The sequence below is a fragment of the Brachypodium distachyon genome, chromosome 1, assembly GCF_000005505.3.
Source record: "Brachypodium distachyon strain Bd21 chromosome 1, Brachypodium_distachyon_v3.0, whole genome shotgun sequence".
Taxonomy (NCBI): Eukaryota; Viridiplantae; Streptophyta; class Magnoliopsida; order Poales; family Poaceae; genus Brachypodium; species Brachypodium distachyon.
The window spans coordinates 52717030-52738336 of NC_016131.3; the positions used below are offsets into that span (position 1 = coordinate 52717030).

The 21307-nt window shown below is 44.3% G+C and overlaps 2 protein-coding genes and 1 pseudogene across 2 annotated transcripts; 2 read left to right on the forward strand and 1 right to left on the reverse strand.

Annotated features, from left to right (window-relative positions):
• Positions 1–1027: 1027 nt before the first annotated feature.
• Positions 1028–5905, forward strand: LOC100840278. The gene is made up of 3 exons (XM_003561253.4): positions 1028–3580; positions 4575–4748; positions 5478–5905. Exons 1-3 carry the CDS (start codon positions 2645–2647, stop codon positions 5787–5789), a joined length of 1422 nt encoding a protein of 473 aa, XP_003561301.3. The 5' UTR covers positions 1028–2644; the 3' UTR covers positions 5790–5905.
• Positions 5906–6518: 613 nt separating this feature from the next.
• On the forward strand, positions 6519–9716 carry LOC100840585 (annotated as a pseudogene).
• On the reverse strand, positions 9637–16800 carry LOC100828721 (mediator of RNA polymerase II transcription subunit 33A). Its single transcript, XM_003557333.4, has 12 exons — positions 16392–16800; positions 15786–15896; positions 15096–15440; positions 14042–14352; positions 13842–13933; positions 13418–13757; positions 13123–13333; positions 12553–12667; positions 12262–12423; positions 11494–12166; positions 11141–11347; positions 9637–10979 (listed from the first exon to the last, which is right to left on the reverse strand). The coding sequence occupies exons 1-12, from the start codon at positions 16679–16681 to the stop codon at positions 9871–9873; spliced, it is 3966 nt and encodes a 1321-aa protein (XP_003557381.2). The 5' UTR covers positions 16682–16800; the 3' UTR covers positions 9637–9870.
• Positions 16801–21307: the final 4507 nt, after the last annotated feature.

Here is a 21307-nt window from a genome sequence, read left to right on the forward strand (position 1 = left end):
CTAATAGTGCACGATCACCCCCTAATACTGTCCAATTTATTTTTATTAAATTTAGCATGATGTGTATATTCAAAGCATAGTTATTTGATATTCTAGATGTTGATATTTTTCTACAGATTTTGTCAAACTTGAAGAAGTTTGAGTTATTTGATATTCTTATCTTTAGAAACGGAGGTAGTAACTTCTTTATCCAAGCAGGAATCTTGCACAGTTCCACGTGCAAAAAAAATTCAACGAACATAAATTAAACACTTCTAAAAAGACATGAGAAATAGTTATCTTCATTCTTTTTTTGTTAATACTTTTTCATTGTATATTTTTAACCCGGAATAGTATTGAAGTGCAACACGAATATACAAATCATGGGAAAGGATACGTGGAGTCCTAAAAGCAGTGATAGACACAGGATAATTTTTGAGATGTGGCGGCATCTCGGGGAAGGCAAGCTGCAATTTGTTATTAAACCCTCAACGGGCTCCTCGCTTATTGGGTGTCGCCTCCAATGTCGTCCCGTGGGCGCCTGATGCATTTAAATGCATACATGAACTTTGATGTTTATTATGTTATTTTTCTACATTCCTTATAACATTTTAATTGAGTTCTTGATAAATTTATAATGATTTTAGGGCAATTCCCTCACCCTATAAATTTAACCCTGAGAAGCAAATTTGCATGTTTCTAGTGTTTTTAACTTTCACCGAATATTGGGAACTAATTAAATCCCATTTTTCGTGCATCAATATATGGAAGGATAAATATTGACGACAATATGCTATCAAGTGACAACAATGAGTCTTGTTTGTTCAACATCATCTTAAAGTTTTGTGTTCATCTTAAACTTGGTTTGATGAGAGATCACAATGCCAGGGGAGTATTAGTGGGATGTGTTGCCTCACCTCAATTAAACTTGGTTTGATGAGAGATCACAATGACAGGGTGTATTAGTGGGATGTGTTGCCTCATCTCAATCATGATCATGTGTGCCACTGGCCTCCCTGCCTTCCTCTTGCGTTAAGTAGAGGCCGACGCCTCTGCTCGCTCCACACATTACGCTGCCAACACCTCCTCATCTCTTCCATCCCCACATTCTCATCGTCACAATGTCGCACTTCACGCTGAGACAGACAGCTACAGTGGAAGCGAGAGCCGCCGTTGCCACTACACTCTAACTCAGTCGCCCGCCACACTGCCTGAGACGTCCCCATCTGTGCGGTCCAGCAGAGCGGCAAACTAGATATCCTCCGGGCGGGCGGCCCCGGTCCTTGTTGTGTTGACGCTCTCCAAGAGACTAGCTAAATGACCGTCGTCAGGAAAAGCGTCTTCGGGAGGAAGGAGTGCGCCGCTCACCAGGGAGAGAGGAACCAGAGAACTCCATGCCGATTGCTAGAGGGGACCGGAGCGCTACCCGCGACACTGCCGACACTGCCAACCATCCTCCTCGGCCACAGCCAACGCTGACCACAAGTGTCGGCGAGGAGGAGGCGCCCGGTCCGGCACGCCCACCGCGGGGAGCTAGAGCTGGAGAGCTCCCAGACGCCACCCGCCACCTCCACCTCCTGGCTCCAACAGAGCCAACCGTCCACCTCCGCAAGTGCCCAAGCCAACCACACGGCACCGACGAGGAGGAGGTGGAGGGCCTGGTCCTATATGCCCTTGGGCTGTCACGGGAGATTGCCACCGGATGTTCGCTGACAAAGAGCTCGCGTGGAGGCGCTTCGCGTCGAAAGGAGCACGCGAGGCGGGCGGCAGCGTGGCGTGTAGACGCACAGCTCCAGGCGCTCGTCGGCATCTCCTCTGATTCCGAGTGAGTTGGCGAGCTCGCCTGCGTAGCCGCATCCTAATTTAATTTATTTTTCTTCAGGTTTAAATCTTAGATCGAATATTGTATGAATTTTGATTGAATTGATGTATGAACTATGTTATTTTTAAATTCCTTTCGCTGACCCGTGTATTAATTCCAGCATGAACTAGTGTTTTTTAAATTTGCGGTGCTGTTTTAGGTTTTTGTTATTGCAGCTCCTGACATGTCAACCGCCACTGATAGAGACGTCACTGGAGGCTACCCTCAAGTGGTAGATCATTTTCAGTCCACCCACAAACCGCCACCGAAGGGATACCATTCAGTGGTGGTTCCTCAAAGCCGCCACCAAAGGCTACCACTGGATTGGCCCGGCCATCCGGAGAATCTTCAGTGGCGGCTTTTCCTTTTGCTGGGGCTAACCAACACTGTAGGAGGGACAAGAGAGGGTCAAACTACAGTAGTGTAATTCTTTTTTTACAGTATCATGCCTTAATTATTAAATCATATAGGAGAAATATTTATAAATTGTTCAAAAAATAGTTGATCATGTTGAGCATTGAATTTTTTAAAAGGTCTTTGTCAATGAGATTTTTCAATAGAGTGCAAACAAGATTACGATTTTCCGAAATTCATCATTTGAATAAAAGAAGAGTCTCTGTCTCTCCGGCAAATCTCTGCCATCGCCTTATCATAATACAACATTAATCACAAACATTAACTCCACTGCTAGTGAATTGTAGGATTGGCCCACAGGGTCGAGATAAGACATGATGCCGTGCAGAAAATATATAATATTGCGCCACTGAGGAAACAGCCACATCCCCCATTTCGGGTCCTCCCTAAATGGCCGACGCCGGCGGCGAGGATCTCCTTAGCCTTCTTCCCGATGATGTCCTCGGTGAGATCCTCCTCCGACTCGGTTCTGCCGGCGCTGCAGCACAAACCAGTGTCCTGTCCCACAACTGGCACCGCATCTGGTCCGAACTCCCAGATCTGAAATTCCATCTAGTCAACCTAGCCAATGTTAGATCTGTCCTTGCTGCCTATGCTGCCATGACTCTCCGTTATCTGGACATCACCACCCGCAGGGCTGCCCCAGAATTAGTTGAAGTTGTCCTCTTCCTTTCCGCGCCGCTCCTCATAGGTGAGATCTTCATACAAAACGTGAAACTGTGTGATGCTGAAGAGGGAGAGGAGGACAGGAGAAGCGATGCTTTTGAGCTGCCTTGCTTTAACAGGGCCACAAAGATCCATCTAAATCTGCCCTTTCTTGGCCTCAAGCTGCCAACATCAGGTGTGTTCTTGAAGCTTATTTCTTTGTACCTTCATAACATGTGGATAGATGGTTGGTGCGATCTTGGAGAGGTGGTCTCATCGGCACGGTGCCCATTGTTACAAGATCTACAAATTTACAACATCCATGGGCTTACTAATCTCACCATCCACTCGAAGTCCCTCCTCGATATCGAACTTCATAGTCTCGAAGGATTGCAGAAGATCACAATTGTTGCGCCGATGCTACTTGTTCTGGACTTGCAGTGTTGTTTTGTTGGGAGGGCGGTGATAGACATATCTGCCCCTTCACTTAAAAGCCTCAGCTGGTATGTTGATTATGATCCGACCTTGACAAAACTCGGTGAGATGGCGCACGTCACAAGTCTGTGCACCAGCCTGGTGGTGTATGGGCCACCTGGCTCTCCAAACAATTCAGAATCAGTAAAGCTCTTTCAACATTTTAGGGCGATCTCCAGTTTGGAGCTCTACCTTACCCAACCAGATGTAAGTGCACCTTCTCAGTACCGTGGATTTCTTTCTTGTGTTAATAAAAAGTAAGCCCTGCTAAAAACTATTAGAGTTCTTACTTATTTTGATATAACTCATGTCCTGCCTAACATAACTCATGTCCTGCCTAATATAACTCATGTGCTGCCTAACTAATTGATGTAACAAGCGAAATAATATGTTACGGGTAGAACGCCAAGCATGATTTATATGTATTTACAAACAATATGGTTTCATCATTGAAACAAATTTCTGGCAATACGTATTGTGATAACAAAGAACAATAAAATACACATGGCCAGTCTGCGATGCATACCTATTCGCCCATTCAATATTCTTTCATATGAGGTTCTTTATTTAAGCCTCACGACTGAGCATGTGCACTCTTTTATCTTTATAAATTTAATGTAAGTATACACCTTGATAGATGATGGTATTACAGTATCCGCATTTTAGTTGCCATGAACAATTATTATTTTTGAACTTTATTAAAGCTTAACAAAAATGTAAAAGTTGAAGCCTCAAGCCTAAATTTTGGTATATTTATTTAAAGTTCACTATATATATATTTACTTCCATAAAAGAGTCAGGTGGCAGTCTGTCACTCCTTCTATTGTAATTTTTTTCCCCTTCTATTCTAATGCTATCAATTAAGTCTATTACAAACAGTTACTAGAGAGTGCTATTAACATGTAATAGTGTTGTTTAGTCTAGTTTATTTATAGCGAGTGGTCCAATCTTGTTTTAGCTGCAGCAACACACAGGTATTTAGTTGGTGTGTTGTTCAGACTACAGAAGACGCCCATTTCATCGCCAGTGTTGTGGCCTATATAGGCTTGCCAGCTGAGATCCAAGATAACTAGAAACCCACTATTCTCTGCCCTCTATAAGTTAAATGTATTAGAAGCTTGAATTTTAGAATAAGCTATGCTCTTTATTTGATATATAGTTGTGTTGATACTTTTGGTTTTTTACTTTGTATGCCCTGCAGATCATCGACAACTGCCAGTACTTGATGAAGGAAATAACCATGCTCCCAGACACTAAGACCTTGTCACTTTGGTTATCACCAGATGGGCATGTCTTTGGACCTTATGTGTTCTATTTGCTCTGCTTGTCCACGGGGATTAGAAACCTTAAGCTGGAATTATCTCGAAACAGTGAGGTAAATACTTGGATTAGCGCAACCTAGTTCAGTGCTAGTACTTTGATTGTGCCTAAAAGCTGGCTTGTGGTATACGTGATAGAATTAAAGTAGGTGCGTAGTATACTGATGATTCGCACAAGGGAACCCTGTGAATTGAGTAGATTTTCAACATATCTTCTGCTGCAACCCTGTGAATTGAGTATCCTTTGGTTACTGTTTTCTTTTGTTGGTTTTACTCCACCCGGGTCGGGAACTAGTAATTCGTTGGGTCTACAACGATCTTGGATGGGCTCCTAACGAGCTCATTTTCACTTCTTTTTTTGTTTGTAGTTTTCCAGCAATTCTAGATACATGTTTGAAACTTTGGGTCTTTTTTTTGAATAAATCGTCTATCTCTTTTCCTTGTAGTCATCTACTCCCTCCGTCCCATAATAAGTGAAGCAAATTTGTCCAAATAGGGTTGTATGTATGTCAAAAAACGTCTAAATATATGTAATAGAAAGTCAGTTAATATGGGACGGAGCGAGTATCATTCATTTGATCTCCTGACATTAATCAAATTAGCATCTTTCTTTCTTTAGAAAAATGCCCATTTCCATTTTAGCAGAATTCTTTCTATTTCTATCTGCTTAAGGGTAAATTTTTATGTATGTGCTCTAAAAAATGGATTGATGTAACTTTAGATGCTGAGTAAAATTGCCGCCAAATTGACGTTCATAATGTCAAATTGTTTTTTTCTTGCTGCAGGAACAAAAAACTTGCTCGTCAGGTTGCATTTGCAATCAGCAAGAAGACATGGAAACTGATGATATATTGCTGAATTCTCTGACTGAAGTGGAAATCACTGGATTGTCGGGAACAGAACATGAATTCATATTTGTGGAACGACTATTAAGATGGGCAGCCATGCTTAAAACAATTACTCTTTCTTTTCACCATGCCATCACTGTTACTGGGGAGGTGTGTGAGAAACTGCTTGGCCTCTCTCATCCCATGACTTGCATGAAGATTAACTACTATGTCAATGGGGACGAGGTGATGTATTCACCAGCAGGCTAGGGAACTTGGTGATGAATGGGTATGACGATGGGTGCATCGAAGGTTTTATCTGTCTGTAGTTGAGTGTGTTGCTTCACCTAAATATGAATGTTAATCCAGATGTTCACCGTTTTTTATTCTATATTTCATAATATATGTTGAGCATATTATGGCTTAATCAAAAACTATCAGGAGATTTAGGGTGAGTTGTATTGAGGTGGATTATCTTCCGACCAACTTTTCCCTATTTTTATGTTTGATATCCAACTTTTGCCTATTTTATGCTTGGATAATCAACTTTTTTCTACTTTCACGTGTATTCTTCCACAGCAAATTATTAAATAAGTTCAGCGCGGCACAGCCAAGGTGAACCTTAGTACAGCCATAGTATAATTTGCAGCCTTTGAAAGCACCAACGTGAAAATGTAACACCGTGTCTGCACATAATTTAAACAAAAAGTAAGAAATAATATGAGAAAGGCTAAGAATTGCAAGGACCAAACAAGCAAAAAGATCTATATGCACCCAGTAGCAGTTCATGCGGGCTACATTCTTTACAATCAGATTGCAGTATTATCTTTTTCTCTAACAAAACATGGTTCTGTTCTGTGTTTTACCAGTTGATTGTGAAATCTGAGGGGAACCCACTGCATTTTTACGACTTGTACACGAAAAATATTCCAGCCAGAGCAGCATCACGTGAGTAAGTATATACAAGTTACTAAAAAATTCTGCCCACATTCAGACCAACAAATTTTATTTTCATTCATATCTGAAGCTGAGTACAGTTTGCTCGATACATCAAGGGCTTGTAAAGCCTGAAAGCTTCATCCACGCATACACACAACAGTTCATTAACCCCTTAACTCACCAGAAACTGCAGACTGTACTCAAGAAGACACCAATGCCTATGAGTCTAAGTCAGCCAAGACTAGGAGGTTTACAGAATAGCCAGCACAGTCTCCAGAACTTGGGCAGCTCACAAAATTACGAAGTGCATCGCAAGGTTCAATTCTAATCCTTTTTCCTGCTACAAACTGGGTAGCAAACGGCCGTTTTGATTTTTGCAGCGAGTGCGTTTTACGCTCCATCTCGTGCCAGTATTGCAGTAAATGAGTTTTTCGCTCAGTCATCTGCTTTACTTTGATTTATTCAAAAGGCTCTTATTTACTTAAACCCTTGTTTAGGACCAGGTTAGGATATAGTGAACCTTGTCTTGCACCGTCGTAACAGAGCTCGCTGACTAGTTGGAGATCATGCTAACACTCTTGCAAAACTAGTAGTGCCTGACAGAGACTCAAAGAACACTAGAAATCTTTCCAAGCAAGTGCAGAACCTAGAGGGCCAAATTAAGGTTAAGGAGACTCAGGAGTGCATGGTTTAGGAAGCGAAAAGACTGCATACTAACACTGGAGTATTGGAGTCAAGAGCGAATATTTGCAGGCTGCTTCTTCCTTGGTACAGCGACGAGAGGACACTTGCAACTGAGCGCGTAGAGACGAAGCTGCTGGCTTTGATGGGCCGGGCAGCTGCTCTGTTGCCTTTTTCACAGGCTCAGCAGGCAGGCATTGTGCGGCCGGCCTGTGCAGATCCAACGGAAGAGCCAGTCTTGGAAGTGACAGCACCAGAGGGCGTCCTCCTCCAGGCGGCGTTCGAAGTCCGCATCCCAGCGGGCGAGGGACTCTCGGGACTCGCCGGTGGACTTGGCGAGGGCGTGCTTGGTCCAGAACTGCACAACCCTCTCAAGGGCGCGCGAGGGCACCCCTGTCTCCAGCGGGGTGGCGGCGCTCGGCCGCTTGTCCCATGCCGGTGCGACGAGCACCTTGCCGTCGGAGCTCCGGAGCAGGAGCATCTTCGCCATCGGACGAGCTCCGATCTTGATCCGGGCAATTTCCGGGGATCAGAGTTGGAGATGGTGCTTCCTGGGGCAGAAAGGAATAAGATTTCAAGGAAGAATTGATCTGCTATTTATCAATTACTAGGTCGGTGGCCTCGAATTCGTATCCGACGCGAACAAGAGCATACTCCACTGCGCGAGATGAAATCGGACTGCTGCTGCGCTGTCTGCTCTACTCGGAGTCGGTCTTTTGTCCTACTAACGTTCTGTGTATATATACACACATCAAGGGTTGCTGTTCTGGGCCAGATCAATTTGCGAGTTTGAAATTAAAGGAAGGAGAAAGCCCAGAGCAGAGATCTTCCGTCTGCAGTACTGTGCAGCCATGAAGTTTCTTCTGGCCATCGTCTGCCTGCTCCTCCTTCTACTTGGTCTCACTGCAAGCGCTGTGGAGGCCCGTCCTACCCCTGCCGGCACTCAGAAGAAGTGGTCCAGCAACAGCTTCTTCGTCTTCGGGGATGATTTCGCCGACAACGGGAACCTCCCTCTGACGGAGCCCGTCACCGAGATGTCACGCCAATGGAGCTATCCGTATGGCTCTTCCTACGTTGATCATGCTGGATTTCCACGGCCAAATACTCCAAGCGGCCGCTTCTCAAACTACCGGATTCAGCCGGACTTCATCGGTATGTACATACCCGATTGATCTCATATGAGTTGATTTTCATTCTGTTATGTGCCTTCTAATGTCCATCAGCTAATTAACCCTCTCTATCTATTTTCTTAATTTGTCATTGCAGCAAGAATCTTGGGCCTGGAGGAAGCTCCACCAGCGTACGCAGTCACGGCAGAAAAATCTTGTGACCGTCCGGTATGACATTCGCTTATGCTGGCGCCGGCGTGTTCAATTCGTTGCACAAGGTTCCCACCCTCGCCAACCAGGTCGATACTTTCAAGAACATGGTCAAAGATGGTACCATCTCAAATCAGCAACTTAGTAACTCTGTCGCGCTTGTGGCCATCTCCGGTAATGACTACACGGGAGCTTAATTGTACACTTGAATCAATATGTCAACATCTTACTGACTTCTGACATGAATGCAGATCAACGCTCATATTGAGAAGGTGATGACAGAGATTGCGGCCAATGTTGAGCGCCTGGAGCAGTTTGGGGTAAACAAAGTTCTTGTAAACAATTTGCACCCTCTAGGCTGCACGCCATCAAGAACAAGGACAGGCAATTACACCGCGTGTGACATCTTTGGGGACTACGGTGCCTCGCTCCATAACAACAACATGAAGCAAGTGATGACTGCAAGGAAAAATATCCACGTCGTGGACCTCTACACCGCCTTCAGCAAGATTATCAATTACTCCCCAAGTACGTACTTCCATGATTTCTCAAGTGTGTTGCATTGTAAGATTTGTAATAGATAGATCCATTGTGTGCTTGAAATTTATATACTCAAATCTTTTTTCTTTGATGTCCATGTAGGTAAAGGCTCAGAGCTATCCAAGCAATTCAAGCATAAGTTGTCGCCATGCTGCGAGAGTTTCGATTCAAAAGGTTACTGCGGACAGCAGAGCAAGGACTCAGAGCTTCTTTACAATGTGTGCGACAAGTCCAATACATTTTTCTACTGGGACGACATGCACCCGACTGATGCTGGTTGGGAAGCTGTAATGAAGCGGCTAGAAGAGCCCATGAAGGAGTTCTTGGATCGTGCCTAAGTTCGAAGATCTTCAGAGAGCCACGCTTTATGCCTATCTTATGCTTCTCTTTTCTTTGACTGCAGCTCAGTTAACTTGAAACATGTTGAAGCCTAGCTAAGATTTATTTTTTCTGGAGTGTAAAATTTATCGATTCACATTGTGGAAATTATGTTCATAAGAAGACTGTTCGGGGATGGGCCCCTGTCTTTCCAAAAAGAATTGGAAAGTTGTAATGTGAATTCAGCTAAATAGCTCAAGTTGAGAATCGGACTATTCTCACTCATAATCTGACAATGGCACCATATAGATTGGAAAAAGTAAGACACGGAACAGAAATCACTGTTTCTCAAAAAACATAGAAAAAGATTGTCGTAACATTTACATAACTGAGCTAATTCGACACTGAGTTACCTCCTTCCACAGTCCACGGATTGAGGTGGCGGTTAGCAGCTGATAATGACAGCAAAGCGCCTAGAAGTTTTTTTCTGACAAATCAAGCATACACAGCACATGTTTGATTATATGTACAAACGGCAGAGTTGGCGTCCGCACTCAGCTGCCCAGGATCAACTCTGCAGCGGCAGCCATCGCCTTGGGCCCTCCTCCACGAAGCACGGCAATGGCGAGCTCATTCTCTCTCAACTGCTGGAGCCCAACGCTCAGTTTCTTGAGCACCTTGAGGTCCACCTCATGCAACAAACACGGGGTGCACTCCACTACTAGCCCCAGGAAGCCCGAGACGTAGGCGCGCCACAGGGAGAGGTCGCAACCCAGTGAGATCTTCCCATCCAATGCACTTGCCAGGAACTCCAAATGCGACCGCATTACCCTTTCTCGACGCCGGGATACAGGTGTAGGGTCTATGCCCCACGCGAACATTCCAGAGTACACTGCGAAGTAGGCGAGCGCATGGCCGCCTAACTTGTATACTGTTGCTCCACTGGCTCCTCCTTGGTCCAGGTCCTGCACGGAAAGGAACCACGAGGGCAGCATCTCTTGGAACAGAGACTGGACAAGGGTTGTGCCGCCTGATAACCACACTAGTGTCGCTCCAAGTGATGCTGCTACCTTCACTTGCGTCATTGCAGCAGCAAGGGAGATCTGTCCGTGCCTCATTCCATACTTGGTCCTCTTTAGTTTGTCCGATCGATGCCTGGACACTGTTGTTTCAGCTATGTCTTTCACCGAAAGCATCAGCAGGTTAAGTATATCTTCTCCAAGTATAGAGCAGTCCTTGATGCACCGGAATATCCGGAGGTAAAGAATTCCTGGAGCAACAGGGGACAGACCACCAGAGCAGTGAGAGCCAAACCCGTGACCCAGAAGGCTGGCAACACCTCCGCAACAACATAATGATGTCGATGACATGCCAAGGGTAGAAGTGAAGCAGCTTCTAAGAAGTTGGAAAACTGCATCATTGTTATGGTGGAATACCGTGCGTGATGCTGAAAAGACTAGGAAATCACTCCATCGCTTCACCTTTTGAGTCCACAGTGCTGCAACAATTGCCATGCTTGGCCAAGGGCAGCTAGCCGCAAGGTTCTCTAAAGCTGGACCAGCTAGGTTAAGGAAACGTTCGGACGACTTGTCGAGTTTGTATGTAATGGTGAGGCTCACGAAAGCAGCCAACGGCAATGGAAGTCTACCCAAAGTACTTCCACCTGTGAAGTAATACAGAACCAGATTAATACTATGTACGAACTTATGCTTAGCACAATGCATGGCTAGGAACAAAGATAGCAAAGCATCACAGGGATATTTACACTAAAGTGCTCCATAAACTTTCAATGAAAACATCGATATATGAGTCAGAAATAAGAACCTGTGGCAAGCCTTGGAACATCAACACCAGTAGCAGCTACAATTTTCTTGATATGCTCTTCAACCATGGATAGATTGGCAGCCGGGCTAGGCCAATCTGTTCCATTCATGAACGCTGGTTTCCAAACACCGCGTGTCACTTCTGCTGAAAAGTAGCTTGCAATTGTTGCAATAGATGCAGGCAGAAAATCAGCTAGATCTTTGAGACCTAAAAGTAAAAAAAGGCAGTATCAAGCACTGATGATCCTATAGCCCATAATAAATAGCGATGGTTGAATACAGAGGGTCAACCCTCAGTCTTAATTCTCAAACCATGATTTACAAAGTTGTTGTCCTTAATTGGAAACTACAAACCTGTAGCCAGTTCACGTGGAAATAGTCTTCCATGTGAGCAAGCAGTTAGAGCAGCATCAACCACAAATGGAACAGCTTCCAGTATTTCCCAAGCAGGTAACTGAGGCCAAAGATGTGAATCGTCACCACCAGGACCAGATGAGTTACTTATGCTGCTACTCCCAGACAAAGAACCAATAGATGTGCTTCCTTTGTTGGCCTTTCTGAACATCAAGTTGAGAAGGCTGTCTACAATGTTATGTACAGGCGTTCCATGAGCAAGTCCAGAGAGAGTTGAAGCCAGACAAGCTTGGTGCTGCCGGTACCATAATTTCAACTTTGGAAAAGAATCCATAAAAATAGGGTTATAGGATGATGGGCTTGAATTAACCGGTAACTGCTTTTGGCTACTCCTGCTTTTGGACAAACTGCTAGCAGATAGAACTCGGGGGTTCCGCAGCAACAGAAGATACTCAGGAGTTAGTTGTGATCCAACAGGAGCCCCATCTCCCATTATACAATATTCAAGTGGTGGATGGTTAAACTTCCAGAGTCTCAAAAGAAGAATGAATGCATTTGAGAAAACCGAGTGAGCAGATATTTCCTCCCCTGTTCCCAGCGTCCATGAAACACTTGGGGAAAGACACCCAAAAACTTCACATATTGCCATCAGCGCAGCAGCCAACTCTGGAACCTGTTGATTTTTCGGAGAATAAACATATTTCAGAGTCAAAGGTATATACAAACTGGTAAAATGGGAGTCAAGGTATGTTGTCATATTAACCATACCAGGCCATGGAATGAGAAGATTGGAGCATAGTCTACAGGTGATATTCCAGTGAGAATAACATTAAGCATCGGACCATGCTTCATTAATTGGCTCTCTCTTCCAGAAAAATCAGCAGCGTCAGAATGTGAGAGCAGTTTAACGACTAAGCGAACTGTATGCTCCTACAAAACAAGATTCCATAATTCAGAAAATTAATAACTTGGAAACAACCAGAAGCGCAGTTAGATAGTCATCAAAATGACCAGCGCCAACAAAAAGCAGTCATACTATGGAAAGTACACAACACTAACCTGAAAATTCCAACCGCGTAACAAGGTGGCCCCACAGAGGACAGTAGCAGCAGAAACCTTATCTTCATCTGATCCGTTGACTGCAACTTCAAATAACTTTTCGAGCTCTGCTAAGCTTCCATCAAGTTTATGAGCTTCATTCAGTGATTTATTACAGGAACAATGTATGAGTATTAACTAAATAGCATGATTCAGTCATATATAGTAATAGCAATTAACAGGAGCACAGAAACAAAATAAAGAGCAAACCCTAGCTATAGCATGGTACCTAAATAACACAGGCATTCCTAATACTACGATTGCAGAACAGGCTAACTGCTTAATCTGAAATATTTGAAATAGCTATAGCACGGTATTGAAAATAAATAAATGTAGTTCTCCTTTTCATGTGATTCATGACATTTTTGTGGGAAATTGTGAGTCCAAATGCATGGAAAGTTATGTACTCCCTCCGACCCATATTACTTGTCTCAGATTTAGTACAGATTTAGTACAAAGTTGTACTAAATCAGTGACACGTAATTCTGGAAGGAGGGAGTAATTATTTTGCTCGGAGAAAAAGAGGCACACCTTGAAGCAGGAATTGAGACCAATGTATTAACCAATGACTGAGTTAATGGTGCACCGTTCATGAAAGATGACCACCCAGCAAGTTGGCTAGGGAGTGTATGAGACATGGAGTTGACATGACCATTAATATAACCAGGCCAAAAGTAAGCTGACGTGTCCAACAAGTTTCTTGAGATACACGACTCCACAATCAAGTGCCGCATGTTTCCAGCTGATCAAATTTAAATTGATCTTGTCAATCATATAAGTTTGTATGTATTTCAATATGAAAAAAAAATCAATAGCAACCACATACAATAGTTCATTGTGCTGTCGTTGCCACTTTCCATGTAACCATTGCTAATGTTGGCTGCTGAAACAAACATTGCAGCTTTGGAAGCAGCCAGATTAGCTGCTGAGATTATGCAAGGAGGAGGAACAAGCAGACTTTCATAATCGCCAAGAACCTGTAAGCTTAACATCAATTCCTTGCGCAGATCATCTTTTGCTGACTTTCCTTTCCAATGGTTGTTGAGCTCATTGTGACAAGAATCTGCTTCCTCAATTATGTCAGCAACTGCAAGTGTTGCTATAGACAACAGCATGCATAGCCGTGTTTCTAGATGAGGAACGGGACCTTCTATTGGTTCTCTTTCCTGCTTGTTTTATACGGTCCAATATTAGGATATATGTAAGGTGGTTTCAGCTTTGATTAAACAGAATGAAGAATTAAGACTCACCCTTTGCACAAGGCGAACTGATGCTATCCAAAGGGCCATGAAAGCATCACGCCAGGTGGATCTATTGACTGCTTGAAGTGCCTTCACCAAACCTGCAAACTTCTATCGAGTTACAAAAGCAGCAGCAAAAAGAAAAAAATATGATAGAAAAAATTAATTATTCAATAGAACTAAGGACTTCAGCTTTTTAATGGAATTACCACTTAAAATCTCAATGGAATTCGTCGCAGCAATTGAGCCATGAAGGCAATCCTCAAGATACATATCAATAGGAATCCATAGTGCAGAATAACTAGCGCCAAGGCAACGTCCATTTGGAGAAGATATAGGATTAAAAGCCACCGTGGGATGGAATTTTTTGCGCAGACTATGTTTATTCTCACCGTACACATTGTGCTCATCCAGAATCAACTGCTGAAATGCTTCCGAGGACATCTTTGAAGCTTTTAAGGTGGATGAGTTTGCCACAAGCAACTGTAACCGGTTAGCAAATACTCCCCACTGAGTTTTCCTGAATTATTAAAAAAATAAAAATGACTTTTAACACAAAGGTATTAGACTCTTACAAGAAACAGGAAGTGTAGTCGCCTGTGGTGCCTTAAGTAAAAAAGTGCCTGCTCCCCACCTCAGCAATTACATAAATAAAGAATGCCATTTATACAAGTCTACATAGGGTAACAGGGACAATGTTTTGACTTTAGCTCATTCTAGTGTTTAGTTCTTAACATCTAAGCAACTTTCAACCGCAATATTGAATGAGTTATGGACACCTGATCAACTCCAACTGCAATAACAAGCGTTTGCATGCACCCGCCATAATGTTTATGCCCCATGACCAGAGTTTCTGCTCTGTTACTGAAGGTTTGCCAAAGTTAACTGGTGCTTACAACCAACTCATTTTACATGATTAGCTCAATATTAGTATTTGGATCATCAGAAAAATTGTGTAGTCATTCCATGAATAGTTGACGTGGTTCTGCACAATATTGAGCAATAGCTTATAGCACACAGAAACTACACCCACATTGACAGGTTTAAACCTAATGCTTCTTGCAGAAACTTGACTTGAGGACATCAGACCAGTAGGGTTAACTATTTACATTGCAGATAAATTTAACTTGGTCCACTTAGTTACTGAACTGAGGTGGTTTTCAATTGACCAATCAAAACAACAAGACAAATTTACAATTTCTTAGTGATAGGAAGGAGCTGAAATAACTCACTAAAAGATTAATTAAAGCTGAAAAGTCATACATGTTTTCGCGTGCCAGTGAGAGGATACGATTAACTACTTTATCATGGAGAAGATTTCCAATGAGCTCAATAGTTGTCACACTATTCATCTTCTGTAACTTTTCGATTTTCTCGGGCATTTGTTCAGATAAAGATCCTTCAAATGTACTCACATCTTGAGGCCTAGTTGGCCATTGAGCGGCCTTCTCTGGAGTTAACTCTAACAAGCCCTCATTATCTAATGCAGTATCAACCAACTGCCATAGAATGCAAAGGACAAATTCAACAACAAAGACCCCTGGTTCACATGTTGAAATTCCAAATATCTTGGAGAGATTAAGGTTATCGTCTATTGACTGCGTAATCCTGCAGAAATATGGAGAAAGCATTAGCAAACTTCCCTTCTAATGCCCCCACACTTTTTCCCTTAAACACAGGATCCATTTAGTATTTACAAAGCAGAGATATGATACAAATGAATAAATTACAGTAATAGAGGTTTATGCAAGGTATAAGCAGAGGCTGGTAAGTTGCTAACAACCAGGAGCATCACTCCCGACAAACTTTCTACAAGGAACATAAAAGAACTATATGCAACAATTAACAAAGAACACAAAAGCAAGATTGACTGAAGAATCAACAGCACAAAAAAAACATTGCAGAACAAATGTATTACAGAACTATAGAAGCAGGCAGAATGGGTTAGCTCACTTTTTGAAATTCGACCCTTTTATCTGAAAACATAATGTGAACCCATGTCTCCGCAGGAGCTCCAGATAAAGTCGATACGCTGTTGGACTTGCTAACCGGTGAGGAATGACCCTGCAAACAGAAGAACGCAAGGAGCTCAATACAGTATCAAACAGTCATCTATGTCTTCAGACCACACATTCGCAGTCAACTGGCGTAATTACTGCCAGTTGAATTATGCTCCTTGTTCACCAAAATTATTCTTAAAAATATGCTAAGCAACACTGGTTAATTCAGTAAACAGTTGTTTGTAGAGGCCAAACAAACCGGAATAATACATCTGCGGATGTGCATTATGCATTTTCCGCGCAAAGCAAAATCAGCTACTCCAATTTTTTGAACAACATCACCAGCCTACTATCATGTAGGGGAACCAAGCGTTTCTTCCATTTCCATGTCCACCTCCAGACATTCTGGTTTCCTAGAGAAATTCCTAGATCCAAAACTAGCACCGATTCGGTCGTGATTCGGAACCGGAGAATCTGTCGGACCCGTCCCCACGCGCATTCGCCTCCCCTACCACTCGCCCAGACCAGAAACACCAGGGGGGAGCCCTATTGAACGTACCTGATGGAAAGGAGCGCGAGGAGGAGCGCCGGTGACGCGAGGCGCGCGGCGAGGGCGGCCTCGGCGTACTTCCACGCCGCGGCGGGGGCGGCGCCGCTGCCTCCGCCGGAGAGGAGCACGCGCGCCAGCATCTCGGCCAGCCCCGCAGAAAACTGCACGTCCTCACCGTCCCCCGCGGAGGCCGCCGCCGCCACCCGCGCCACCCACTCGTGCGCGGGGCGAGCATCAGCCTGCGCCGCCTTGGTGTACTCCGCGGCCCATTCCACCCAAGCGGAGGACGACGACGCCATGGTGAATGGTGGGCCCCCGCCCCCGCTCGCCCTCGCCGGAGGCGGAGCGGCTGACTCTCGACGGTGTGGTGGTGACTGCGCGCTGCGCTCGCCGTGGCCAGCGCAGGAGGCGTGCGGAGGGGAGAAAAAGGGATGTGTGTGCTAGTGTTTGTTGGTGCAACCACTACGCCCACCGCACCACCGCGCGGTGGTCCCCGAAATGGATCTTCTGCGACCCACAGGCACAGTGGCCGGTCTCTAGGATCAAGTCTTGGCCCGGTCAACGTGCACGTGTTGCCGTTGATCTCGTCTTCGTCCCCGACGGTTCATTAGGTCGTGCCCAATTGGTTTGGTGGTATGTTTACATATGTAAAAAATGAAAACGTGCCGCTGTCAACAATTTATCATACAGAGTACAATTGTTTTACTTATGTATAAAATTCTTTGATATATGTATGTTTGCCAAGGCCGTAGTCTGACAAACTAAAGGTGTTTTTGCCTACATTGCAACTGGGTCCACATCCACCGTACAGTTTGTCCATGTTTGGTACGAGCATCGTTTCTCAGACTGAGTCAACATATGCAAATAATCCCAGTGTTTAACAAACCGTAGCCACTCTGACATGAATGCACGTTTCCACTCATGGATGCTCACGCGCATGGGCGGATCCACAAGGTGGTCAGGGCGATCTTTGAGTACAAGACAAAATGAAAAAAATCAGTTTGTGTAAGTAGCGTCCAGCCCAGCCCATCTCGCCTGCTCCTCCTGGATCGATTTTCTTGTCTCCTCGTTTGTTTCTGTTGCGTACATATCTAGCCGATTAGGAGCAATTCGCTTTGCAACTTCTTGCAGAGTCACCGACCGTAGTCGCCTAGTGACTATACTGAGGTCGCCGTCTACTAGCGATCGAGAAACGGACCGGAGAGCTCAGCCCAATCGCGTATAGACTCAGATGACACGCTCGAGCGGCAGACGACGTTCGTCGCGGACTGAAAATGAAATTATTGCAAAATTGCTCTGATGCTGATATTTTCTTATGGAACATACAAATTGTGCTTGATGTTGAATCAAACTAATAGCTCAAAAGATTGCGTTGTTTGGCAAATTCTAATTATGCGATTATATTTAACTCTTCCTTGCTTCCAAGATCTTATTGATAGATTAATATCATGTTTTTAGTAAATTCAATATTAATATGTTTCATGGTAGGAAGTTATATTTGTGATAAAAAAAATCACTAGGTGCAACAACCCGTGCATTCTTATGTTTTGGCCCTCCTAATAGTTCTCTTCTTTGCTTTGGCCATGTTTATGGTTTTTCCTGCCTCCACTCCACCTCTGATCGTCTCATTCCGAGCTCAAAGCTCATCTTTGCCCGCCCCGTTTCAACAAAACTCAAGGAATTTTAACATGGGGTACTTCAGCCTCTTTTCTCCGCACATCAGCATAAGATCAAAGCATTTTTAGTGTTTTCATTGCAGTATGCTTGGTTTCGATGCCGTCTCCATCTCAATGATAACAGAGTATTATTTTCTTTGTTCTTTCTTCCAATGCCGTCAACAACCTCCCACACTTGATTACACTAAACTATCACTTTCTTGGACTGATTTAGCATTGTTAAATACCAACATGACTTGTATCCAGGTTCACTCACTCTCCATTGGGTGTTGGACGCAGAGAAGATCCCAACGGCTGTGATGTAGGCCAGCTCAATCGAAACGACAAACCAATCCGACGTGGGAGAGCGGCTCTGTGGCTGCTGACATGTGGGGCCACCGGTCCCGATCGTACCCGCCTTGTCCGGTGGGTGTGCGTGAATCTGGTCGAGGTGGTGGGAAAAAGTTCGAACGAAGGCGCGCCTGGGCCCCGCACGCCAAAAGCGCACCGGCCACTAGCGGCACGATGAAAAGGCGTCCTCTGACTCTCGTCTCGTACTTCACCTAACCACCACGGGGGGATCAATTCTATAATTCCCCTGTTGCTCAAAGATGTAACCATTATTTGATGAATGAAAGTTTTACCCGCTCAAAAAAAGAAACCACCACGGGGGCTGACTGGAACTGGAGCGAATCATGGAACAGAGATGTGCTATACGGCTCCGTATCGGAGTTCTGGACTCATCGGTCGCGTGTCGGCCCCGATTGGATTGGTTTGTTCCGTTTCAGTTTTGTACAATTTTTATAACAGCCCGATGACAACCAATTTTGGCTTAGAAATGAACGTCACAAAGATTACTTCAAATGAGAAAGTGCCTAACATGAAAGTCGTGAGCCTTGTCGAGTTAAGCAACTTTGTTTTTTTTATCATCTCAATTGGAAATCACGTTTTTTGTGGAAACGATGTCTGAGTCCTATCAATTCAGGGGCTTCGGCCAAAGTTATTTCTCAGGCTAAGTCCGAACCGAAGTTGGAAACAGTTATAAAAAAAGTCAAGTTAAACTCAGATTGAAAAGTTGTAAACGTGAAAGTTCTTCATTTTCTCGAGATGAAACTTTTGTTCTGGAATCATCTCGATCCGAGATCTTTTACTACCTCAAAACGGGTACAAAGTTATGAAAAGTTCGGACCAAGCCATCCGAATTAAAACCAAATTAGGGTCTTGGACGTTAATCCAAGACTATTTCTTGCATGGGAAGTCCAGCTGCCCTTTATATACATGAGGGAGGTATCAACATCAATCGAACAAACACATCTCTTTTTTATCTCTATCCCATGTATCTTTTTTCTCGTTCTTCAAGTTGGAGGTGAGCAAATCCACGAGGCCCTAGGGGAGGTCAGGGCGACCTAAGGCAGCCCATAGCCATTGTGTTGCCCTAACGGGGTCCCTCCCGGACGAGCGGGGTTTCAGGTCAGCAAAATCGCTCGTCGGACTGTCTTCCATATCGCGCTTCCGGCAAGCCTCCCTCGACGCATGATGCTGCGCATCGCGCTCGGCATCAAGGGTACACGGTGACGTGTTCATGTGCGAACACCCATTGGTAGCCCTCATTTTATTTTATTTTATATAGAAATAAATTTTAGATATGATTTTTATTTGGTTGAGTTTGAATTCCAAATTAAAAATTCATGTTTGCGTACCACATGAATCTGTAGAATGAGAGACAATTCTAGAGAAATAATGGTTTTTAGAGAGAAAATGGGGTTAGTTATAGTGCGATTTCATGGAATTTCAGGTTGAATTCATATATCCAACTAGATGATACCCCGCGCGTTGCTGCGGGAGCATATGTTACAAAAAAAATCTACTAATGTTGGGCTTGGGTTTGTGGACCACGGTAAATTCCCATATTGCAATATCAGAGATGGAAGTTAATAGCAAAATGCGCAATCTCTGATAATTTTGCATGTACCAATACCATAGTCAATGACAAAACCATCGTCGAATACAATCGTATGGACGACATCTCCGTTTCCAGATTACACACATATAATAGTGCAAACATATAATAGTGCAAATATCTGAATTTATGAAATCCTAATAATCTGTAATTCATTTGTCCCATCGCATCGGGTCAATAGTGAGCAGCGTTAAAGAAACCCGAACGCGGCTTCGTCTGGCACCATGAATGGCACGAATGTCCCCATCAGCCGGCTCTCCTACGCACCTGCGGCCGGAACGGGAGGCGGCGGCTCTTGTACGCACCTCAGCACCTGTGGGACAGGGCGCAAGGCAGCGGCCAGTATTTGACAGAGGTGTTGGGCAGCAAGTTGCGGAGATTGAAGATCCGGTGGACCTGCTCCCCCACGGGCCGCCGCACGCGCCGCTCTGCTAAGGCGCACCCGACGCTCCACAGGTCCACGGACTGGTATGGCATGGCGCCCAGCCGCCCAACGGCATCTCCGGCGGCCGGTACGACAGCGTCACAGGGCGGCTCGTCATCAGCGGTGACGGCAGCAATGGCGAGAAAACTCCAGCCAGGATGAAGTCGGCGACCTTGAGCTCGCTGCTTGTCGCTGCTCTCCCATGATAGTCCTACAGCCTTGCCAGCAACTGACTTATATATCACTTGCTCAAGGGTAGAAAAGTGGACAATTATTTAGTGGAATTGGAAAAGACGGAGGGGAAAAGGAATGCAAACGGGTTGTAGAGGAGGAAAGGAAACGACGGGATGTTCGTTCCTTAATTAGAGGGATTACAACGAATGTGAGAATTTTTTTTTTGAGAATCTCAACTAAAAGGAGTTAATTTGACGTGGCTAGCTTTAGCATGGAAAATAGATAGCGTGCATGTGCGTTACAGGGTTTTTTAGAACAGTGCGTGGGTTACGGCACTTACAATTGGGAACAGTTTTTGTTGGGCTGCAAACTTGGCCCAGAATTCCTTGGCGCTGGCGAAGCATGCAACGGAATGCTGCGAGCAGATGCGGTGTGCTGGCCCAGATTAGTGCATGGTTAATTAGTGATAACTGATCCCTACATGATGACGTGGCAAATTGCTGAAGTGGATAAACTACATGTGCAGCTTGCTAAATTTATTAAATTTAGTGGGTTTCAACTTTATAGAGTTTATAGATTCCACGCCAGCCAAACAAGTTGATTTCTAGAATCCAAAATGTATTTTAGAATTCCAGACCCAAATGAATGGGTGTCAAACGAGCTGTAAGATTTTTACGTGATTTCAAACCTTAGAAAATCTTCATTTCACGGT

Excerpts from the sequence above, each read along its gene's own strand:
- LOC100840278 (XM_003561253.4), top strand. The coding sequence starts at position 2,645 with ATGGCCGACGCCGGCGGCGAGGATCTCCTTAGCCTTCTTCCCGATGAT. Across the intron at positions 3,581-4,574 it reads TCTACCTTACCCAACCAGAT|ATCATCGACAACTGCCAGTA; the intron begins GTAAGTGCACCT and ends TATGCCCTGCAG. Across the intron at positions 4,749-5,477 it reads AATTATCTCGAAACAGTGAG|GAACAAAAAACTTGCTCGTC; the intron begins GTAAATACTTGG and ends TTCTTGCTGCAG.
- LOC100828721 (XM_003557333.4), bottom strand. The coding sequence starts at position 16,681 with ATGGCGTCGTCGTCCTCCGCTTGGGTGGAATGGGCCGCGGAGTACACC. Across the intron at positions 15,897-16,391 it reads CTCGCGCTCCTTTCCATCAG|GGTCATTCCTCACCGGTTAG; the intron begins GTACGTTCAATA and ends TTCTGTTTGCAG. Across the intron at positions 12,167-12,261 it reads TCTTCTCATTCCATGGCCTG|GTTCCAGAGTTGGCTGCTGC; the intron begins GTATGGTTAATA and ends AAAAATCAACAG.